Raw genomic sequence first — 21931 nt, forward strand, 5'->3', positions numbered from 1 at the left:
CATGATATGTTTTAATATGTTTGTAGCATTTTTTTCTTCCTTTTTTAAAATACATTTAAGACATAAAAAATAGTTTTTTCAGCAACAGATTTAGATTTTTTAGATTTCTCTTAAAATAGGGTGTCGATTTTTACTGCATGTTAAGTTTGCAAAGATAGCTTAAATTTCCATTAGTGAAAATTTACATATAACTTTGTAAAAAAATTCCAAATCAAATTACAGTATAAAATTGTATTTAACTGCAAAATCCATTTCTACCGTAAAATATTATACTGTAATTTTAAGATCATTATTTATTTTATTAGAGTTATTCTGTGATTTACGGTAACCATCACTATAAAAATTTATTTAATTAGAATTTTATTTTATTCAATTATTATTTATTTTATTTTATTTTATTATTATTTATTGATTTATTTTTTATTTTTTTTAATTTTTGTTTATTTTATTTTATTTTATTTTACTTTATTTTATTTTATTTTATTCCATTATTATTTATTTTTTCAATTTCTTTTTAATTTATTTGATTTAATTAACAATATTTATTTAATTAGAGTTATTCAGTGATTCTACGGTAATTATCACTGTAAAAATTATAGTATATGATATATTTTGCTCCTTAACATTTTCCAGTAAAAATGAATTTTACGGTAAAAAGTACCGGCACCCTGAGTAGCTGTTATTTTTACCGTTATTTGAGCCAGAATTTTTTGCAGTGTATTAGCTAATTTTGCAGAACATGATGAATGCGATTTAAAATTTTGAAACTTTTTTTTTCATCCTTAACTAAAAATGATTTTTAAAGCAGGATTAGGTTTTAATTACTTTGAATACAGGTACCATTTTAAGCACTTTGTATACGAATTCTATTATGAGCAATTTTCATACATTAACTTTTCAAAACACTTTGTATCTTTAGTATACTCCGATCAATTACGTAAGAGAGATATGGTATAACAAAATTGTGTTTGAAATAAATCGAAACGTGAAAAGACTGAGTTTGTTAAATTTTTTTTTTGTTGTTTGAAATAGATTTAAATATCAAAAACTATTTTTTATAATGCAATCATCCGTTCTTATTTTTTTTTAACAGAAAGTTAATTTTTATTGGGAGTTAGTTTAAAAAAAAAAAAAACTAAACGGTTGAAAACTGTGTAAACTGTAGTGTAATACTTATCCGACTTTGGTGTTGGCTCTAAAAAATGTGTGAAAGATTAATATATATCTCAATTTAATACCAAATCGTGCGTACTTACACACTTCAATGGGTGTACTTAAATCTTAACAGGAATAGTTGATAAACCTTGCACCAATCTGCAGCTTGTTGTTGAAGAAGGTAGTGTAGTAAGAGGTCTAAAAAACATAACGAAAATTTCAAGATTAATTTATCTAACAGTTTTTAGATTATCATTTGATATACATTTAAATGGCAGATACAATTTTTAGCCTTTTGTAAAAAAAATATGCTTATTTTTAATGTCTTAATAGCGTTGTGATTATCGGGCAAATGTAAAATATATTTTTTTAATTGAAAATTAATTTTTATTCCCATCATTTGTATTTGTTATCTGCACTAGCTATTTGTTTTAATTCGTGTTCTCTTGATTTCTAATTTGTGTTGTCTTAATTTTTGATATCTGATTTAATTCTTTATTGTGACTGCAATTTTTAAATTAATAACATTAATTTATTGAATTTGATAAAAAGATGTGCTTAGCCATAAGGTTTACAAATATTTACAAAGGTAGAGAAAAGCTGGCAGAAAAATTACAGTAGATAAAACTATTACAATCTTGTATTATAGATCTACATAAGTCAATAAGTGGAAAAAAATTATTTGTTTTCAATGTGAACTTTAAAATAAATATATGCATTTTCCCTAACTTAATTTATTAAAAAAATTTTTAAATGTTATTTACTGTACTATATTTTCTAAAGTATAACAGTATGTAATAAATATGATATTCTATACTTTAAAAGCTATGTTTTTACTATAAAAAAAGCTTTTCTCGTTTTTAGGGAAATCACTAAAACTGAAATACTTATTATTATTTTCTCTTTACTATAAGTTAGAATCCATTCTACAAAATAACAGCGAGTCATTCTTTTAATTTTTGTTCTCAGTTACATAGTATATTTTTTATTTTAAAAAAAACCTTCATTGCGTTTATTTTTATATTAATTTCTTTACAACATGATTACAATTTTTATTATTTAAAATGCATGGGCAACTTAATGATGTGTTTAAAAGTCACAAACAACTCAAGTTTCTAAGATTGAGACAATTCTAGTTTAAGATAGCTTTACATTATTGCTAAAATTGTTTATATTATTTAGAAGGAATTTAAACGTTTTATACATTCGCCTGATAAATCAAAATAAAATCGAGAGATGGCGCTATATGTCTTAAAGATCTCAAACACGCATTTATCAGAGTAATAAAATGAAGATGCGATTTAAATTCTGACATTCTATGTAATAATAAATAACTATAATCAAACCTAAAACTTATTTTAAATTCATGATGGCAACTCGAAAAAATTTGGGGGGCTAATCATTGAGTAACAATTCATTGTAAAACATTGTGTAGAAATTTATCAATATTATTTAAAAAGTGATTAACTTTTACTCGTCTCTCTCAAAGGCAAAAGGCCCAGATGGAATGATATAACTTCCTTTTGAGCAGTGGTACTTAATTTCTTTGAGGAAATAAAAGGGCATTAAACAATTAAAAAATTTCAAGTATTTGATAATTTCCCATTTCTTAAATTACAAATTCGCTTTCAAAAAGGTTAGATGAACATATTCGAAAGAAATGTTTTGGAATAACAAAATGGCTCAAATAAACACGAATAAATATTTCTTAATTATTCCCTTAGATTTAATGTAAGCCGACTTCTTGTTTAAAACAATTTTGAACATAGGTGTAAATTAAGTTCTTCAGCAAAGTTCGTCCCCCTAAATTAGTGAAGTAGCTACTAAATTACAATGTAGTTTGTAGTCACTACATTTAAAAAAAAGTAGTTGTAGTTAACTACATTTGTAATAAAGTAGTTGTAATAAACTGGAAAAATTATGTAGTTTTTCCGACCACTGCTTTTGAGCTTACATAAAATAAATAAATTAACAAATAAAATAGAAACGGAATAATTATTCAACGATTTCAGCCCACGGCAAAAAAAGAAGAAAAAAACACTGTATAAATTCAATGTTTTTCCGAATAAATAACCTTTATGTGGAACTTCCGAAAAATATATATATATATACCAATACTTTAATTGATTTCCACCATAACGTGTACATACCTTATCGACTTAATATATATTTCTAAAATTCTCATCAAATATTACGGTATAAAAATATTAATAATAGAGGCAGCAAAATAATTTTTAAATAAGAAGAAAAAAAACTATATCGGAATTTAGCGAATCACTACTGAAAAAGGTGTGTCTAAAAACATCAAACCTGTTTGATTGCCAGTTGAAACAAAAATGAGTTAAAAATCATTAATCAGAAACAACTTCACATTTCTACAGCAAATCGGTTTTGTTGTTTTTCCTTTAATATCTCACTACCGCAACAGTGGTTTGTGAGATTTCAAAAATGTTTTTGGAAAAGGTCATTTAAGAAAGATACTAAAAATATATTTTAAAGTTGGAATTTACTGAAGTCTTGTATTTTAAATAACTAAAATGAAGCACGATGTATATTTCATTTGCTGTACTAAAATGTTATTTCCAAAAAAAAACTATAAAATACTTGTATCTACACTCGATAAACTTTAAACAACATTTTTGCAATGTTGTGCAAATTGTATAAATATTGATTTCATGACAAAATATACTGTATATTTCATGACGAAAAATACTGTAACGAAGTAAGACAGAAATCTCAATAAGTACTCTTATCTATACTATATTTCAGTAAATTCAAAACGATATTTTTGCAATGTTATGTAAATTGAATTAAAATTGGAGTTCACAATGGAAAAATATTCATAAAAAATAATATAAAGTATACGACAAAAGTTTCAAAAAGAAATATATAAGTATATTTACTGTCACTGATTAAATTCAAGACAGTATTTTTTTTCTTTTTTATCTTTTCTTTTTTTTTTCTTTTTTTTTTTTTTTTTTTTTTTTTTTTTTTTTTTTTTTTGTAATTCGATGTAAATTGTATTAAAATTTAAATAAATTGGTGAAAGTTTTCATGATAAAATACTCCAAAATAGTAAACCAAAAATTCTCAAAAAGTACACTTAAATATACTATATCAGTAAATTTAGAACGATATTCTTGCATTCCGATCGATTCTATGAACTTTATTTAAAATGTTTATGACTAAGTATATGTAAAGTTCTGTAAAATATACGATAAATATACCTATAAAGCACACCACTTTAGACAAAAGTACTGTAAGACAAAAAATACTATAAAATATATTACAGTTCGATAAATTAAATAAGCTGCAATCGTTTCTATTGTTCCATTAGAAAAATTTTGAATTATTCAAATTTTTACAGCAATTGTTACCATAGGAGAAAAAGATGATGAAAATTAATATTGTGTTGCTTTTAAAATTTAATAATTGATATTTTTTTACACCAACAAAAGTATTATTTCCATTTTCTATGCAATTATTCGCAATATCAAGACCAGTTTCTCAAGAGTGTCTAAAACTTTATTCTAGAAGATGAATTCTAAGACATTAAAAAAAAGTCTTAATATCATAAAAAATAGAAGTATAAGGAGAATTTCATAGTTCAGACATGAATATGGTGGATTTAAAACTAAACTTTTAAAATATCTTAGTGTTATTTTATGAAAAAATAACATATTTAAACTATAACAAGAATTTTTACTATATTTAAAATATAACATATTAATTTTTTAATATATTTAAAATATAACAAGAATTACGAAAATAAAGCGAAAATAAATAAGTTAATAAGGCTCAATATATTTTTGATTTTAAGAAAGAAAACTGTTAATCCCTACTTAATATATAAATATTTAGAAATTGTTTTCGTTGACACATATTTTATTTTGAATGTACCTGATTGCCATTACATCTTTTAAAACAATATTGTTAAAAGAATTATATTTGATCCGTTGTATAAAAATATACCCTACAAAAAGTTAAATACTAATCCAAAATATACTAAAACTAATAATATTTTAAAAATCTTTCTTATATGCATATTTTATTTTCAGTTATAATTCTTATTTATTATTGTTTTTTTTTCTAGTTTGATTGGCATTGTACATCATAAAGCAATAATATCACAAAAGTTTTACTTATTCGTTGCGTTAAAAAATATCCTATTAATAGACAAATTAATAAACATCCCAATTTTTTTAAATGGTTAATTATACAGTACACTTTATTTTTAATTCTGAATTGAAATTGTAGCTCATAAGGAAATAATATTACAACAGTTTATTTAATCCATAATGTTAAAACATTTCCAACAAAAAACTGAATTAAAAAGTATACTAAAACTGTTCGTATGCTACATATTTTATTATTAGTATGTAGTTGACATTATACATCATAAATCAGTAATATCGAAGCAGTTATTTTTAATCCATTTCATTAAAAAATATCTCACGGAATGATAAATAAAAAAAAAACCTGAAACTGCTTTGCATAAATATTTCATTTTTAATACTCATTTGATTCAATACTTCATAAAATAGCAACACCACAACAGTTTTCTTTAATCCGTTGTATCCTAAAAAAATATTTCCTGGTAAAACAGCCCCTTAAATATTGTACCTAAACCCTCCCCTCTTTAATTCAAAATTCAACAACAAAACACTTACCACTCTTTTTTTATATACATTATATATTGGGAAAAAATATATAAACGAACAATACCTACCTCTTCTCATGTTAAAACGCATGACCGCCATCTTTCTTTCTCTATATTTCTATACAATCCTAATCCCCACTAACTGTCAGCTGTGTCATACGTAATATTACTCCCCCTTTTCCCTCCATCACCCATAAAACTACCCCTTTGTAGGTCCCTTAGGAGGGGAGAGAGGGATTCAGGGGGTGCATCACTCTCTGATGAAAAAGGGACCCAGGAAAAAAGGGAAAAAAAATTTCACTCTCTCTCTCTGTTTTTCCTCAGCAGTGGTTTGACTTCGGATTCTACAACTAAAAAGGTTTTCAGTTGTTTTGTGAAGCGTTCTGAAGTAAGGTTGGCTGCTCCTGGCGCGAAACTCTCTTGGTTATACTACAATAAGGAGAGATTTTTGATGTATTTTACCGCCGTGATTGGCTTGGATTATGTGACTGGTGTATTGTGTCGTCTAGGAAGTGCAGTGGATTATATAGGTATTGTGCTGTGAAAAAGCTTACTTGCAGATCAATGGTAAGTACACATGTAGCTCGAAATATCAATAAAAAAATACTGAGAAAGTGCTAAGAAATAGAAGATGAAAATAATTTTGATATCCTAAAATTAGGTTTTGATATTGAGGATATGAAATCATCTGTTATCCTTGATTACATATACGTTATTTAAAATAAAATTAGCATCCAATCTATCTTCGTGGTGACTGGATTTTTATGACTTAATACCTTTTTTATGATTCCTTAGTTCCTAAGATTATTTAGTTTCTATGATTAAAAAAAAAATTTAATGATTGTTTACTTTCTATGGCAAAGAGATCGTTTAATTTATCAAAAATATTGAGATATGCGTGAATTTTGATTCTAAGAAATAGAAGATGAAAATAGTTTCAATATTCTGAAATTAGGTTTTGATGTTGAGGATATGAAATCATCAGTTATCCTTGATTATATATAAAGTTACGTTACTTAAAATGAAATTAGAATCCAATTGATCTTTGGTACTGGATTTTTGACTTCTGTGATTCCTTAGTTCCTAAGATTATTTAGTTTCCATGGTTATAAAAAATCTAATATGATTGTTTACTTTTTATTGTTATGAAAAATGTGATCGTTTACTTTTTATGTTAATTGGAAAATTTTATAGTAATTTTCTTACTACGACATTGGGAATTAATTATTAAGGAATGTTTATTTTGAAGAGAATAATTCTCACTTTGGTAAAAAATAGTATTCACCTTCGTTGGCTGTCCCTGGCTTGAATTTCTCAGAGGATACAAGTACATAGAGGATTTTGGCATATTTTCACAGACGAGATAATCGTTGATTACGTGAAAAGCATTTAAGCTTCGAAAAAGAAGATTGCATTGGATTATATAGGTATTGTGTTCTAAAAAAGCTTACTGGCATATCAATGGCAAGTACACATGTAATTCAAATTATCTATAAAATATATTGCAACTTGTGCAAATTCAATCAATCCATTATAAGAAATATGATAAGGATATTTTTAAGATCATAAAAATAGGCTTTGTTAATAAAAATACAGAATCATTAATTTTCTATAATAATTATTCATAGAGTTACGTTATTTGATATGAAATATAAGCATCCAATCTGTCCTTACAATTAAAATTTTATTGGTATATGATTGTTACATTTTTCAGGATTGATTAATTTCTGCAATTGTTTTGTTTCCAAGGTTATTAAACTGTTTATTTTTTATGATTATGGGAAAAATGATTGTTTACTTTTCATAGTAATGGGAAAAAATATTTTTTGTTTTCCTTTTTACGATAATGGAAATTAATTATCAAGGATTGTTTGATTTGAAGAAAATAAATAATCAGGGCAGAATGTTTACTTATTAACTTTAGTTGGCTGATCCTTGCGTGAATTTCTCAGAAGATGACAGCGTAAGAAGAGATTTTAATATATTTTTGCAGACGTGATAAACGTGGGTAACGTAAATGGCATTTAAGCTCAGAAACAGGAGATTGCATTGGATTATATATGAATTGCGTTCTGAAAAAGCTTACTTGCTGATCGATATCAAGTACACGTGTAATTCAAAATATCTATAAAGAGTATTTCAGCATATTTTAATAATACATCCCAAGAAATATGATACGAATAATGTTTAAGTTCATAAAAATAGATTTTAATTATAAGAATGTGGATTCTTTAATTTTTTTGATTATTTACACGTTATTTAAAAGAAATATAAGTTTACAATTGGAATTTAATTTTTTTATTACTTTTACATTTTTCATGAATGTTTATTTTTTGCGATTATTTCACTTTCAACTTTTTATGATTATAGGAAAAATAATTGTTTACTTTCCATCGCAATAGAAAAAAAAATTAGAGTTTGTTTTTTTTAAATTTTTTTATAAGATATTGGAAAATAATTATCAAGGATTGCTTAATTTGAATTAAAAAAATTAGGGCAGTTTAGTAAATAAATTAGGGCAATTAGGGCAGTTTTGGGAGTATTCGATTAGGTTGGCTGTTTCTGGCATGAATTTCTTTAAAGATACTACAATAAGGAGTTATTTTGATTTGTTTTCAGCACGTGATTGACTTGAATTACATAAATAGTACTTTTGCTTCGACATAGTGAGCTAGATTTATGTATTGTGCAGCGAAGAAGCCTTAAAATGTAACTCAAAACATCGATAAAATTTATTTTAATTTATGCTAGTTCTGATTGTCCATATTGTCCTCAACATCTGAAATAACAAATCGAAATACTTTTAAAATTATTTGTTTTTGTTGATGAAACAGAATGATTAATTTTTCCATATTATGGAGCTGTATTATTAATAGGATTATCTTTGAAATGCTGTAAAAGCTATTGTCCAGGAATTGTGAAATTTGTGTCCTTTTCTAACCCAAATTTTTTTCTTTTTTGAGAAAACTATTATAGATTTCCAATTACATTCTTTAAAAGCATTATATTTATAATACTATAAACATCATGACTAACATCTTAATTAAAGTGCATGCCCTTTCTCTAAGACATTTTTATGCCACCGTTAAAGTTATTTTTTAGTGTAGATACAAATAATGGTTGATATATATTTTACTTTTTTATTTATTTATTTATTATTATTATTTTCATAAACGTTTAAGTTAACTAGAATTGTATGCTCTATTTTCCCTTCGCCTTTTAATCTTTCAATTTATATACATTTTAAATAGTGAAATAACTCAAAAAATTCAGAAGAACCTATTTGTTTGTTTTTCTTCCCTAAGACGTGTCTTTGAATCCTAAAAATTCAAGTTTATCAAAGTTCCATTAATAAATATATTACTGAATTAGCACTTTAGCAATTATTTTTTTTAAATACCCTTATGATATTTTTCTTGTTGTGGATCTTTTTCCGAATAAAGTTTGAATCTGACTATTTACAACAAAATAAATATATTTTTACTAACTGAGCAATTTAAAATAAGCATATGTTTTTATGCTTTTGAAGTTTGTTGTAAACTCAAAACTATCAGTTATAATAAACTTTAAATTACTTCTTGATGTTAAGATTACTTTTAAATTTTATTGTATTATTCATAATATTTTGATTCGACGAGGTGAATCAGAAAAGAATAAGCAATCTTTTTATTATTATTATTATTACTATATTAGCAAAAATTCAAACATTTAGGATTCAGATTTCATAATGAAATTAGTTTTCATATCAATAACGCGTGTTTAAGAGAGAAAATGTTCTCTCTCTCAAAAATGTATATTATCATTATTCACAACATTTTTAGAACAAGGATTTTACATTTTTTAATTAACAATTAGAATTAAAAAAATTTTTAGAATATGATTTTATAACAAAAGTAGATTTTGTATTAGTAAACGGTTAACTCTTTAAGTTATAACGTCTATTTTTAAACTTTATTAAGCAATTCTCCCGAATAAAAAATCTAATGCTATTTTTTAAATTACCACCGTTATTTTTATATACCAGTTACGAAATTTATGATATGATATATATTATGACATATGAAATTTATGATATATTTGATATATATTTAGATAGCTTTATTAAGCAATTCTCCCGAATAAAAAATCTAATGTTATTTTTAAAATTACCACCGTGATTTTTATATACCAGTTACGAAATTTATGCATGTCAGTTTTTGCATCAGTAACGTGCATTTATAATTTAAACGTATGCTTTTAATATAAACGTGTCTCTATATAATATCTAATACAAAGGATACAGACAGAGGATTTCAGTTTTTAAGGAGCTATAAAGGTCTTTTTTTGAATAAACAAAAAAGTGTTTCTCTCTCACAAAAACACGGATTATCACTTTTACAACATTTTTAGAACAAGAACTTTATATTTTTTCATCATTTTTAAATCAACTGCTAGAATTCAAATATTTTTAAGATCCAATTTTAAAACAAATGCAGATTTTGTATTAGTAAGTGTAAACGCTTTAAGTAATAACTTCAATTTTTAAAGCTCTTAAGCAGTTTTCTCGAATAAAAAAATTAATATTATTTTCCATATTATCCCATTTATTTATACATACCATTTATGCATGCCAGTTTGTATATCAGTAACGTGTTTTTATAATATAAACGTGCATAATTATCTAATATATGATACGAATAATTTTGAAAGGTTTTTAGTTTTAAAGGTCCCTTTCGATTAAGTAAAAATGTGTTTCTCTCACATTAACACTTTTTTCAACTGTAAACACTTATTTCAAGAATTTTAGAACAAGAATTATATATTTTTCATGATTTTTCAAACTACAACTGAAATTCTAATATTTTTAGGATCCCATTTTATAACAAAAATAGATTTTGTATTAACTTCTATTATTATTTTCTTATTTTAATGCTTATTACACAATTCTTCAGTATAAAAATCTAAGATTTTTCTCTATATTAGCATATAGTTACATATGCCAATTACGAAATTCATGCATACCAGTTTTCGTAACAGTAGCGTGTACTTCTAATATAAACGTATTTTAAAAATATAAACGTAGATTTATAATATCTCTCAAAAAATGTGGATTATTACTTTTTTCAACATTTTTAGAAAAAAACTTTTTAGATTTTAGAAGAATTTGTACTATAACTTCTATTTTTTAGAGCCTATTACGCAATTGTCACAAATAAATCATCTAATATTATTCTCTACATTAACACAGTAACGCATGCCAGTTACGCACTAAGAGTTATTAAAACATTTGCTGCGCATATTAATCAATAACTGAAAGAAATATCTCTAATGTCCACCCAACAAATGAGTTCGCAACTCGAAGGTGACTGTGAAATAAATATTATTTTTTTAACTGTTAACCGTCTACCTTTTTTTTGCTCTGTAGTTTCCTTAAACATTGTTCAAAAGGTCAACCGATGCAATAGCGAACTCCACGAGTTAAATTTTGACCTGGTAAAACGCAAATAATTTTGAGAAAAAATGCGTATTTTTCTCCCAAAAACGTGTATTGCCATTTCTTTTTTTTAACATTTTTAGAAGAAGAATTTTACTTTTTTTCAAAATTTTTAAAACGACAACTAAAATTACAATATTTTAAGGTTCCGATGTCATATCAAAAGTAAAATTTGCATTAGTAAAGTGTAAACGCTTAAAGTAACAACTTCCATTTTTAAAGCCAGTTACGCAATTCTGACGAATATTATTCTCTATATTAGCACAGTAACACATGCCAGTTACGTTTTAAGAGTTATTAAAACACCTGCTACGCATATTAATCAATAACTGTGATAAATATCTCAAATGTCCACCCAACAAATGAGTTCGTTATATGAAAGTGACTGTGGCTATTAATCTGACGTTACGCTTTAAACAGTTATTATTTTTTTAACTGTTAACCTTCCAGCTTTTTTTACTCTCAAGTTTCCTTAAACATTGTTTAAAAGGCGTTCCAACAAATGCAATCACGAACTCCACGAGTTAAATCTTGACCTGGTAGACGGCAAATAATTTTGAAGAGCTTTTTAGTTACGAGAGGAGCTTTAAAGGTCCATTGTGATTGAGGAAAGGTGTGTTTCAATACTCAAACGTGACAGATGTTACTTTTTTTTCTCATATTTTGATCTTAAGAGAAGATATTCATTCGCCATCGATAATATCGGAAAGAATTTAAGTGTATACTTAAGATTTTTTTACAAGATGATAGGTTGGTATCAGCTTTAAATCCTTGAAAAACGCTTTTGAAATCAGCGTGTAACGTTTTGTCATGATTATCTTATTTTTTGTTTCCCTAAGAGTCATAAATTATGAAGAAAAATATAGATTTTTTGACACAAGATAATTTTTTTTTCTCTATCGAGTTTTTGTGTTACGCTTGCTAATAAGCTTTTTGTTTATTCATTTATTCGTAATCTAAATGATGGACAAATAGAGTTGAGTCCTTGAATTCGTTTTTATTAACAATAAATGTTTTAAATATTGCAAAACAACGAGATTAAAGCACAAATCAGAGGTATAGAAATGTGCATAATTTTATGTATTTCCAACTTATTATGCATTTTCCATCATTTCTAATCATGTATAATCTATTATGTATTTTCCATGATTTCTAATTATATATAATCGAGTATATATTTTCTATCACGTGTCCATTTCTGTATTTAAATTTGTGCTCTCTATACACGTTAGTCATGCACTGTCGAATATTCCGGTAAAAAATACCGGCACTCAGGATGTCGGTACTTATTACCATAAAATCCATTTTAACTGGAATATATTTCTGAACAGAAAATTTGATATACCGAGTACTAATTACCGTACTAATTACTGTAAAGTAACTGAATCCCTCCAATTAAATAAATAAAACTGTAAAAATTACGGTATAACATTTAGTGGTAAAAATGGATTTTACAGAGAATGCACCCGAAGTTTTGATAATTTATACAGTAATTTGATTTGGAATTTTTTACAGATTTGCGAAGCACAAAATATGCCGTCTTTTGAAAAGTTTTTTTTCTTTGAGTAAATTTTTTCTACATTTATACATTTTAACAATTTATGTTTGATAAATCTAATCTTCAATTAATTGTAATTCATATTAATTTGGATGTAATAGTAAATCCAATATTCGGACAACTTTACTGCAACTTTTATATGATAATCCGAAGTTGAACTAGATTAAATATTATGGTATTTCTTATAGTTGACAACACAATATTCCGGGTCAACTTGAATCAAAACGTAGTTCAATTAAAGAATTTATTAAAATTGAAGAAAATGTGTATTGCCTTATGGTTCAACGTTCAGGCGAACTTCCTAAGAATGAGTAAATTATTTTTTCAAGTGAAAAGAAAATATTTTAAGCTGACACATTTTTGAATTCTCTTTTTTTTTAGCAATCAATATTTATCTGAGTGATAAATGTTTTATTCGTAAGAGCTAATCAGTTTAATAACAAACACTTTTAAGATTAAAATAACATAAAATCCATGCTGTATCAGGTAACTGTAGAAAGTCAATGCAAAATTCAAATATTACGAAATACAGCACTGTTTGTTCATCTATTATGTTTACCATTATTTATTTTTTGTGTATATTCAATTATGAATTTTCTATCATTCATTGCTATGCATCATAAGTTAGGTATTTTCGGCATTTTATTATTATGTATCATCAATTATGTATATTCCATCATGCATTATGTATCATCACCCATGTATTTCTATCACAACTTTATCTCCATGTTTTCTGCATTACAACAATTGTTAGTTTAATTATTTAATGATAAGCAAAACTTATAATATATTAAAATCTGAGGAGAATACGAAGAAATTTTTTTTTGATTTCAAAATTTTTTAGTAAAGTTTTTAGTAAAATATGGAACGATGCATTACTAAATTTACTCATTTACTAAATATTTACATTTTCAGTAAATATCAATTCATTAAATTAAACCATTTGTTGAAGAGCCTTGGTGGTTAAAGGATAGAGCACTCGCCTCTCAATAAAGAGACCCGGGTTCGAATCCCGGCAATGGCCGATTGATACGAATTCCACATCTGGCTAGCACAGGATCGTGAGTTAGAATTCCCTTGCCGTCAAGCAAACCGTAGTAGGTTTTCGCGGTTTTTCACTCCATATAACGCAAAGGCAAGTTAGTTCTATCACAAAAGTCCTCCATGGAGGCAAATTTCTAATAATACTTGATCCTGGAGTTCCCTTGTGTTCTGGATTGGGTTAAAAATAACAAGGTTGAACATCGGTAGTTGAAAACTCATAATTTGGTCTGCTGTTAAACAACTGTTATGAAATGAAAAAAAAAATCTTTTCTTGAGAGTCAGTTGTGACAGTCGCTCATCAACGCGCATCACAAAACTTAATTCAAATATTTTTATTTTTATTCAATTCATATTGTGCACGTACTACTTTAGTAATCATCTAATGTATAAAACTCTTACCTAAAAATGAGTTCATTGTATACATTTTTATGATACATATATATCTAAATAATTTAGCTGTCTAAATTTCAACTATAGCCTGAAATCAGGCTTTAATCCTTGAATAATGTTTTTAAAATACTAGGAAACCAGCAACAAATACTAGGAAACTATTCTTCATGATCATCGCATTTAATTCCGTTACGGCATAAATTATAACCAAAAATATATGTGTGCCTTGGAAAAGCGTGTTTGAAGTAAGCGTAAAACATTTAGTCATGCAATAAATTCATCTCTCTTTCTGTAGAAAAGTTATGCATTCACTTTCAGAGTTTTTTTTATATTGTTCTCAGTTGTAAACTATTGTTTATACCTTCATTCGCATTTTAACTGAATGACTAGTTAAATCCTTGAGTTTTTTCTTCTTCTCTCCATAATATGATTTTTCCTCGCCAAATATGCGAAAAACGATGATAAAGATGATTTTTATTAGTTTATGTTGCTTTTCAAAGTATCAGACATTATATATATATATATATAGCTATTAAATGAATTTTCACCTTTGCGGCACTTTGAATCANTATATATATATATATATATATATATATATATATATATATCGGTGAATGTTGAAAGCAGATAGTCGCTTTGGTAAATGTCCGAAATATATACTAGGTCTAGTTAAGTGCCACTGCCCGGTATACATTTGCTCGTTATACCCAACATCAATGTTTTTTTAAAATGATGTCACTGCCCAGTATGCATTTAACTGGTACTCCGAACACTGAAGTTTTTCCTGATCTATTCGAAGCAGACATTAAAATATCGAAAAATATAATAATATCATGGAATAAATTAATATCAAATCAGATATAACAAATAAAAAATGCGGAAAACACTTGATTCCGCACTTTAACTTTTTTCTCAGTACTTTAGTTGATCTACAGATTTAAGTAAAATGCATTTTTGTGGCTTTCGAGCTTTACAGGTAACCTATATAAATCGGTCAAATAAGACGATTTTTTTTCTTTCATTAAAACTTATGTTCAATAAAAATAGAACTCTAAAATTTGCAATCTTTCAGCAAATGGTATAGGTTACAGTATTTGCTAAATCACAACGAAATCCTAACTCTTTCCAAGGTTTATTCATAATGATGTAGAAAATCTTCAGCTGCTAAACGTGAATTTGATAACAGCTGTAAAGATTCCTGTTTGAGTGTGTATAATAAGGTTTAAGGACATGTTAGAACTTTTGTCACCAAGAAGACGTATGATATCATCATAAAAATACTCTAAAAGATCCCACTTTATAGCATTTATGAAAGCATTATTTTACAAGTTTAAATTTGTTTCGAGTAGCGTCAAATTTCTAAGGAATTTTTTTACACTTTGTTACTTTTCGTTATTATAAATCCGTCACAGTTTATAACCTAATTTTCAATTTATAACCTAATAAAAGAATATTTCTTTTTCTATTTTATCAGAGTAATGAATTAATTAGAATAATGTTTCTGAACCAGAGGTAAGGAAATGGATGGCGCATAACGAATTATTAGTTATTTTCAATTTTAATTAATAAACAAATTTTTATAAATCATAAAATAGTGTAAAGCTGTAAAATTATCGAAGGTTAACAACAACGAACTTTAATTTTAAAGGTAAGAAAATTCTTTTAAATTATGTAAACTGACTTTTGAATTTTCGAAAAATACTTATTAATTTTTTCTGAAATATTGAATTTTCCCCCCACTTTTGCGAAAAGTTTCGTTAACCCGCCCGCAAAGAAAAAAAAAATGTTTTTTTCTAAGCTAGCGTGAGCTAACGATTTCCTATAATATTCATAAGTTGTCGGTAGTGATTTTATATAGTATTTCGTTAAAAATAAAAGAAAAACCTAAATTAGAGGAACTTATTTTCGATAAAAATGAGTAAAAAAAAAAAAAATTGCATAGCAACATAGACCTTCAATTTTTTTCCTCTCTGTGCTGAAGTTTTTCTTTCACAACATTCTTTATGTGCGTTTATAAAACTTTTCTCTTTACGCCTAAACGATGTATAAAAGGAAACTATGCTGACACCTTGATCCCTATGCCACCAACCTCAACCCCACCCCCTGTACAAGCCCCCTACAACATCAACTCAAATCGGTACACACCCATGTCCTTGTCCCGACCGAGAAAAATTTCACCGCCTCCTATATTCGACAGGCTGAGCAGATACGCTTTTTTTTTTATTCCATACATCCCCCTTCCCCCCACGTCATCATGGTAGGCCGTTTTGTTGCGCGAGACGAAGTTCTCACCGACCGCGTAATTAGTTGCCACGCACGCACCGGGAACATTTTCTCCCAACCCCGTCCCCAGTAGGTTATTTTCTACTTTTTTATATTTTCGAACGCTTTTTTTTTTTCGCCATCCCTCGTCCGTCTCGCCTGACAGGCTTCTGTCCAAACCACGTGGTATTGAGTTGGATATATTCGGAGGACCCTATACAAAGAAACCTAATGAAGCGGGCACTCCATTCGATGTACGTCTTGGGCAAGAGGTTCCATTTTTTTTCTTTTTTTATTGTTAATTTTTTGATGTTGGGGTAACGCACCCCGCTGTCGGAAGGGTGCTTCTCATCAGGAAGGGGTGTACCACATATGGAACAATTTTGTGAATGAGTGATTTCAAAACATTAATAATTCCAGTTAAGTGAAAATTGAGAAAAAATATCCGTTAAAATTTGTTTGAAAAATTTTTATACGAAAAATTAACCGAGGCTTTTAAGTTACTAAAGTTTGTTTAAAACTGTTAAAAAAAATTTTCAATTGATTTTTTTTTATTTTAAATTATTTGATGTTAGAGTAACGCACCCGGTGGGGTGCTTCTCATCAGGAAGGAGTGTACCATATATGGAACAATTTCGTGAATGAGTGATTTTAAAACATTAATAATTCTTGGTAAAAATTAGGGGGAGGGGAATCAGTTAAAATTCACTTAAAAAAATTAAAAATGATAAATTTAACGTTGTTTCTAAGTTATTAAAATTTGTTTAAGACAGTCCAAATTAATACAATTTAAATTTGAACAAGATTTTGTTTCAAGTTAGGCCTATTTATGATTAGCGCATTTTATAAAATTGATTTTTAAATATTTTATACTTAAAGCTTTTTTTTTCCTATAAGGTACTATTATAAATAAAATATTTAATGCACAATTTCTATAGATACAATATTGTAGAATACGCCAATTCTGTATAACTTGCAGTACTTAGAGCAAAGTTCAAAAATTTTACCATATAAGGATAAACATATCGTCAAGTATGTCAGTATAATGTTAAGTATGTTAGCTAATAAATATTTACATCTGATGATATTTTTCTAAAAATAAAAGTCCATTTAAAAAATAAGTCATATCTATCTCAAAATTAAGTTATTTATTTAATCTGTATAATAAGCTATGCAAAATTATTAATATTTTATTTTATTTTACACCTTGCTAGAAGAAATTTATTTATTTTATTAAATGTAACTAATGGTTGCTTTATTATTTATTTATTTTTATTTATCATGTAGTTTAGAATTGTATCAAAATGTTTTCAACTAGCGTTTTTGTTAAAGCAGAACTAATTTTATTCATCATAAGAATTGAAATCTTTATAACGTTACAATTAAGCGGTAAATGTTAAATAAAGTTATTTTAACTTCGCTAAACATTATTTTGTTAATTTTGATGTAAAGACACCGAAGTGTTACTTTAATTTTCAATAACGATGATTCAACGCTAACTATGTTAACTTTTTCATCCAACGTTAGCGATGTTAACTTTTTCCTTCAACGTTAAACGATGTTAAACGTTCATTCTACTTTAACGATGTTTTATATATTAACTTTCTTTCAACGTTAATATTTAATAAAATTATTTTACATAACTTTAACATAAAGTTACTTTAACGTAATTTTGTTACCTTTACTGCACCTACTTTAATGTTACTTCCGTTTACTGCAACAACGTTTTTCGAATCATGTCTCGCGGAATTAAATTTTTCATTTGTATTGTCAATTTCTTATCAATTTTCGTAATTATTAAAAAAAATTAGCAAATGCTAATTTTTAAAAATTTGTAATTAAATAAATTATAATCCTCCTTCACTATAAGAAGACGCTAAAAATGAATTTGGGAATAATTAACTTCACTGTCTGTAAATATAAAACTCGAACTATTTAATCGTTAAGACCATTACTTAAATTACCATGTCTAGCTAATTTTATATAATTCCTAATTATCTTTTTTTCCGCATTAGATTTTAAACAGCTATGTAATTTTGCTTGGGGGTTAATCTTTTCTCTTAATAATCCTTATTTCTAATGTTTATTAAAATCAATTAATCAGCTTGTATTACTTTGTCATATTAGCGTTTAAATAATGTATTAAAAACGTCTTTAAACAAAAATAAGGTATGTAAGTAAATAATAAAGTGGAGCCATTCAAGCCGAAAATGCCCGAAACGGCAGAAAACATTTTTATTGGTGGTTTTCTAGCACTTTCACTTTCCGCTCTGTCAAACAAAAATATGAAAATCCCCGGATATTAACGCTCCCCCCCCCTTCCAAACTCTCATCAAAATAAATACAAACGATAGGAGGCGAGGTGTAGTGGCAACATTAAAAAGATTGCAAAAATCTTTCTATTTTTACACGGGCGATTAGCTTCTTGTTTAATGATCATGGCGAGTTAAAAGCCACAGTTGATAATTAGTGGTAAGAGCCCTTTCTCAAAGCGCTTTTTATCGAATTACACTTAAATAAGCGCTTCCGTCTTAATGAAGGGTTAAATTAAGAAGGGAGTAAAAAAATTGTGACGTTGGGGGGGAGGGAGAGGGGGGGGTTGGGTGACACAAAGGGCGGACCGAATGTTGACTCTGTCTTGTTTTTCGGGTTCCGACAATATGACACCTTACTGCGCAAATAATTCTCTGCTCATTACTAAGCGACCGCCGCTTAAGCGATTCTTTCAGCTCGCGTTATTTGCAGAAGAGAAGGGAACTTCCAAAAAATGCGCCACCGCCGTTTCTCCCAGAAGGCGTGGCGGCCGAGTACCACCGCATTTTGAGTGACGGCTGTCAATTTTGATGACGTCACAGACGTGTACGCCCAGCGCCGAGAGCGCCGCCGATTGGCTTCCACCGCTTGTAGGTACCACGTGGGTTTAGGCAAAGTGAGAGGGTGCGGGCAAAGCTTTGAGGACAGTCATGTTTGTTGATAGGGCCGATCGGTGAGTGCGTTGCTGTGTGTTTGCCTGGCTATACCTCGTTTTTGTGCGGCGCGGGGGGCAGAAACCCCGAAGAACACGGTGGACTGGAACGCCGAATGTCATGTCGCCCGTTGGATACTCCTGAGATGGCGACGCCGTGGTATTGATTTGGCGGTGAACCTTGGCGACCATGTATCCGAACCGACACCCGGTGAGTTAACCCTAAAACCTTCGCCCTAATAGAGCCTCTTAATTGTTCTCGCCTCTCCGCTTCGCCTAATGAATTTCACTCATTACTTGGCTCCGCTTAAAAGATCGCTATTCGCCGATCATTTCCGAACTACTTTTATATTTTTACGTTCGGGCTCTTAATTTTTTAATCGAATCTTCGTGGTTAATTCCATGCTTCTGCTTTAGGAGCAAATTTAAGTTAATTAGAACTTTTTTTTAACTTGTTATTTAATTTTCGCACATCGTAGATGTTTTAAGTCGAAATGCAAATGTGCTTGTTTAAGAGTCGTTGCCAATATTTTTTTTTCTTCCTTTGGGTAATTGTTCGACAAAACCAGTTAGGATGTTTGAAGTTTCTATTATTTATGTTTTGTTCTTTTAGCCCAGGTTTATTTGGACAAAGGAGTTTTTAATGTGCCTTAAGAATTAAGCAAAAAGTTTTCTGTTTTGCTTAATTACTTAAATTGTACGTTTGTAAGTTGGGTATTGATTTCTAAGTGATATTTAGGCTAATTATTGCTGGGTTTTTTTCTGTGAATTTGTGCTTTCCAATTACAGTTTAATAGTTCAGTAAATCAGCAATTTCTTTACGTTTTAATTTCTTAGAAAGAAATAATGATTTGCTTGAAACGTCACTCTTTAAAAAGTTTAAGAAAACATAAAATTTAACTCTGATTTTTCTTTTACCCCCTAGTTATTTAAAATCAACTTATAAGTTGCAGGAAAAAAATATTTTTTAATAATTATAATTATTCATTCCTTATAGTTTTTAAGTGCTCAATATTGCTAATAAAATTTGTTTTGTTAACCAAGTATTACAACTGCAACTTTAAACATCTTAAGCATTGACAAAGACTGTCACGATATTACTTGTAAACTATTATGTTTAAAAACTTTTATCTAAAATTTTGTCTATTTTTGAGAACAGATAATTTGCATTTAAAAAGTTTTGTCACGAAGTGTACGTATAAATTTTCTAAAAAAAACTAGCTTTAAGTATATTACAAAATATATACTGCTAATAATTAATTTTTTTACGTGTTTTCATACTTTAATTTGTATTGTGCAAATCGAAAATTGTAGAAATACACTAATAAGTTAATTTTTTGTGATGAAATGAAATTTTTTTAAATTTTTTGCATCTGTGTTTGTTGCTCGTATTAGTTCTAGCAGAGTTGATATTAAAAACAACATAAAAATGATCTATTTTATAGCTTTAGCTACATAAATAAACTTAAATAATTTATTACAACATGTATTGACGAAAATTCATTCAAACATGTTGACATGTAAGTAAAAATTGTGTATCATACTTAAATAATTTATTACAACATGCATTAACGAAAATTCATTCAAACATGTTGACATGTAAGTGAAAATTGTGTATCATACTTAAATAATTTATTACAAGATGCATTAACGAAAATTCATTCCATCATGTTGACATGTAAGTGAAAATTGTATATCATACTTAGATAATTTACTACAACATGCATTAACGAAAATTCATTCAAACATGTTGACATGTAAGTGAAAATAGTGTATCATACTTAAATAATTTATAACAACATGTATTAACGAAAATCCATTCAAACATGTTGACATGTAAGTGAAAATTGCGTATCATAATCACAATTCCTCTTTTTAAATGACTTAAAATCGAAGTTATTTGACAGAAAAAATATTCAGTGTTAAATATTTAAAAAAAATGGAGTACATTTTTTATCACAGCTCTGGAACGAATATTTAAAGAACTTTTTTAGGCTTAATTTTTAAATTTTTAACAACTGTAAGTTTGGAATATTTTTTAAATACCAATCCTATCCTATCCCTATGCACAAAAGTTACAGTTAAAGCTTGGACACTTTTTGGAAAGTTTAACCAGCGAGGGAATTATATTAGAAATTTGTTCTAAAAATCTTTTGTAAATCTTTTTCTAAAAACAAGTTTTTAAAATTTATATTACATAAATTTTTGTTGTTGTTGTATGGTTAATTATTTTTTTAACGGCACATTCAGTGAGCACATTTCCTCACTGAATTATAAACTATAAATGTAATTAAATAAATAAATGTGGTCGAAAAGTCAAATATTTAAAGTGAATTTTTTATGAACAATAAAATAGTAATATGATAAAATTAAATTGTTAAACATTAAGTCCCTCAAAAAAACAATATAGTTATTGTGAATAGT

General features: G+C 27.4%; 1 protein-coding gene across 8 annotated transcripts in view; it reads left to right on the forward strand.

The window, feature by feature from the left end:
- The first annotated feature begins 6207 nt into the window (after window positions 1-6207).
- Window positions 6208-21931, forward strand: part of LOC107445534 (transducin-like enhancer protein 4) — a 279713-nt gene continuing 263989 nt past the window's right edge. For 3 of the 8 annotated variants that reach the window (XM_043042552.2, XM_043042553.2, XM_043042554.2), the window contains exon 1: window positions 19459-19718. In XM_043042552.2, the coding sequence (XP_042898486.1) occupies window positions 19698-19718 (21 nt within the window). In that variant the 5' untranslated portion in view covers window positions 19459-19697. Of the gene's footprint in view, window positions 6383-19457; window positions 19719-21931 lie in introns of those variants that run through there. The other 5 variants (XM_043042555.2, XM_043042556.2, XM_071183077.1 and 2 more) reach the window with 3 other exon arrangements.

This window comes from Parasteatoda tepidariorum, chromosome 7 (assembly GCF_043381705.1).
Source record: "Parasteatoda tepidariorum isolate YZ-2023 chromosome 7, CAS_Ptep_4.0, whole genome shotgun sequence".
Classification (NCBI taxonomy): Eukaryota; Metazoa; Arthropoda; class Arachnida; order Araneae; family Theridiidae; genus Parasteatoda; species Parasteatoda tepidariorum.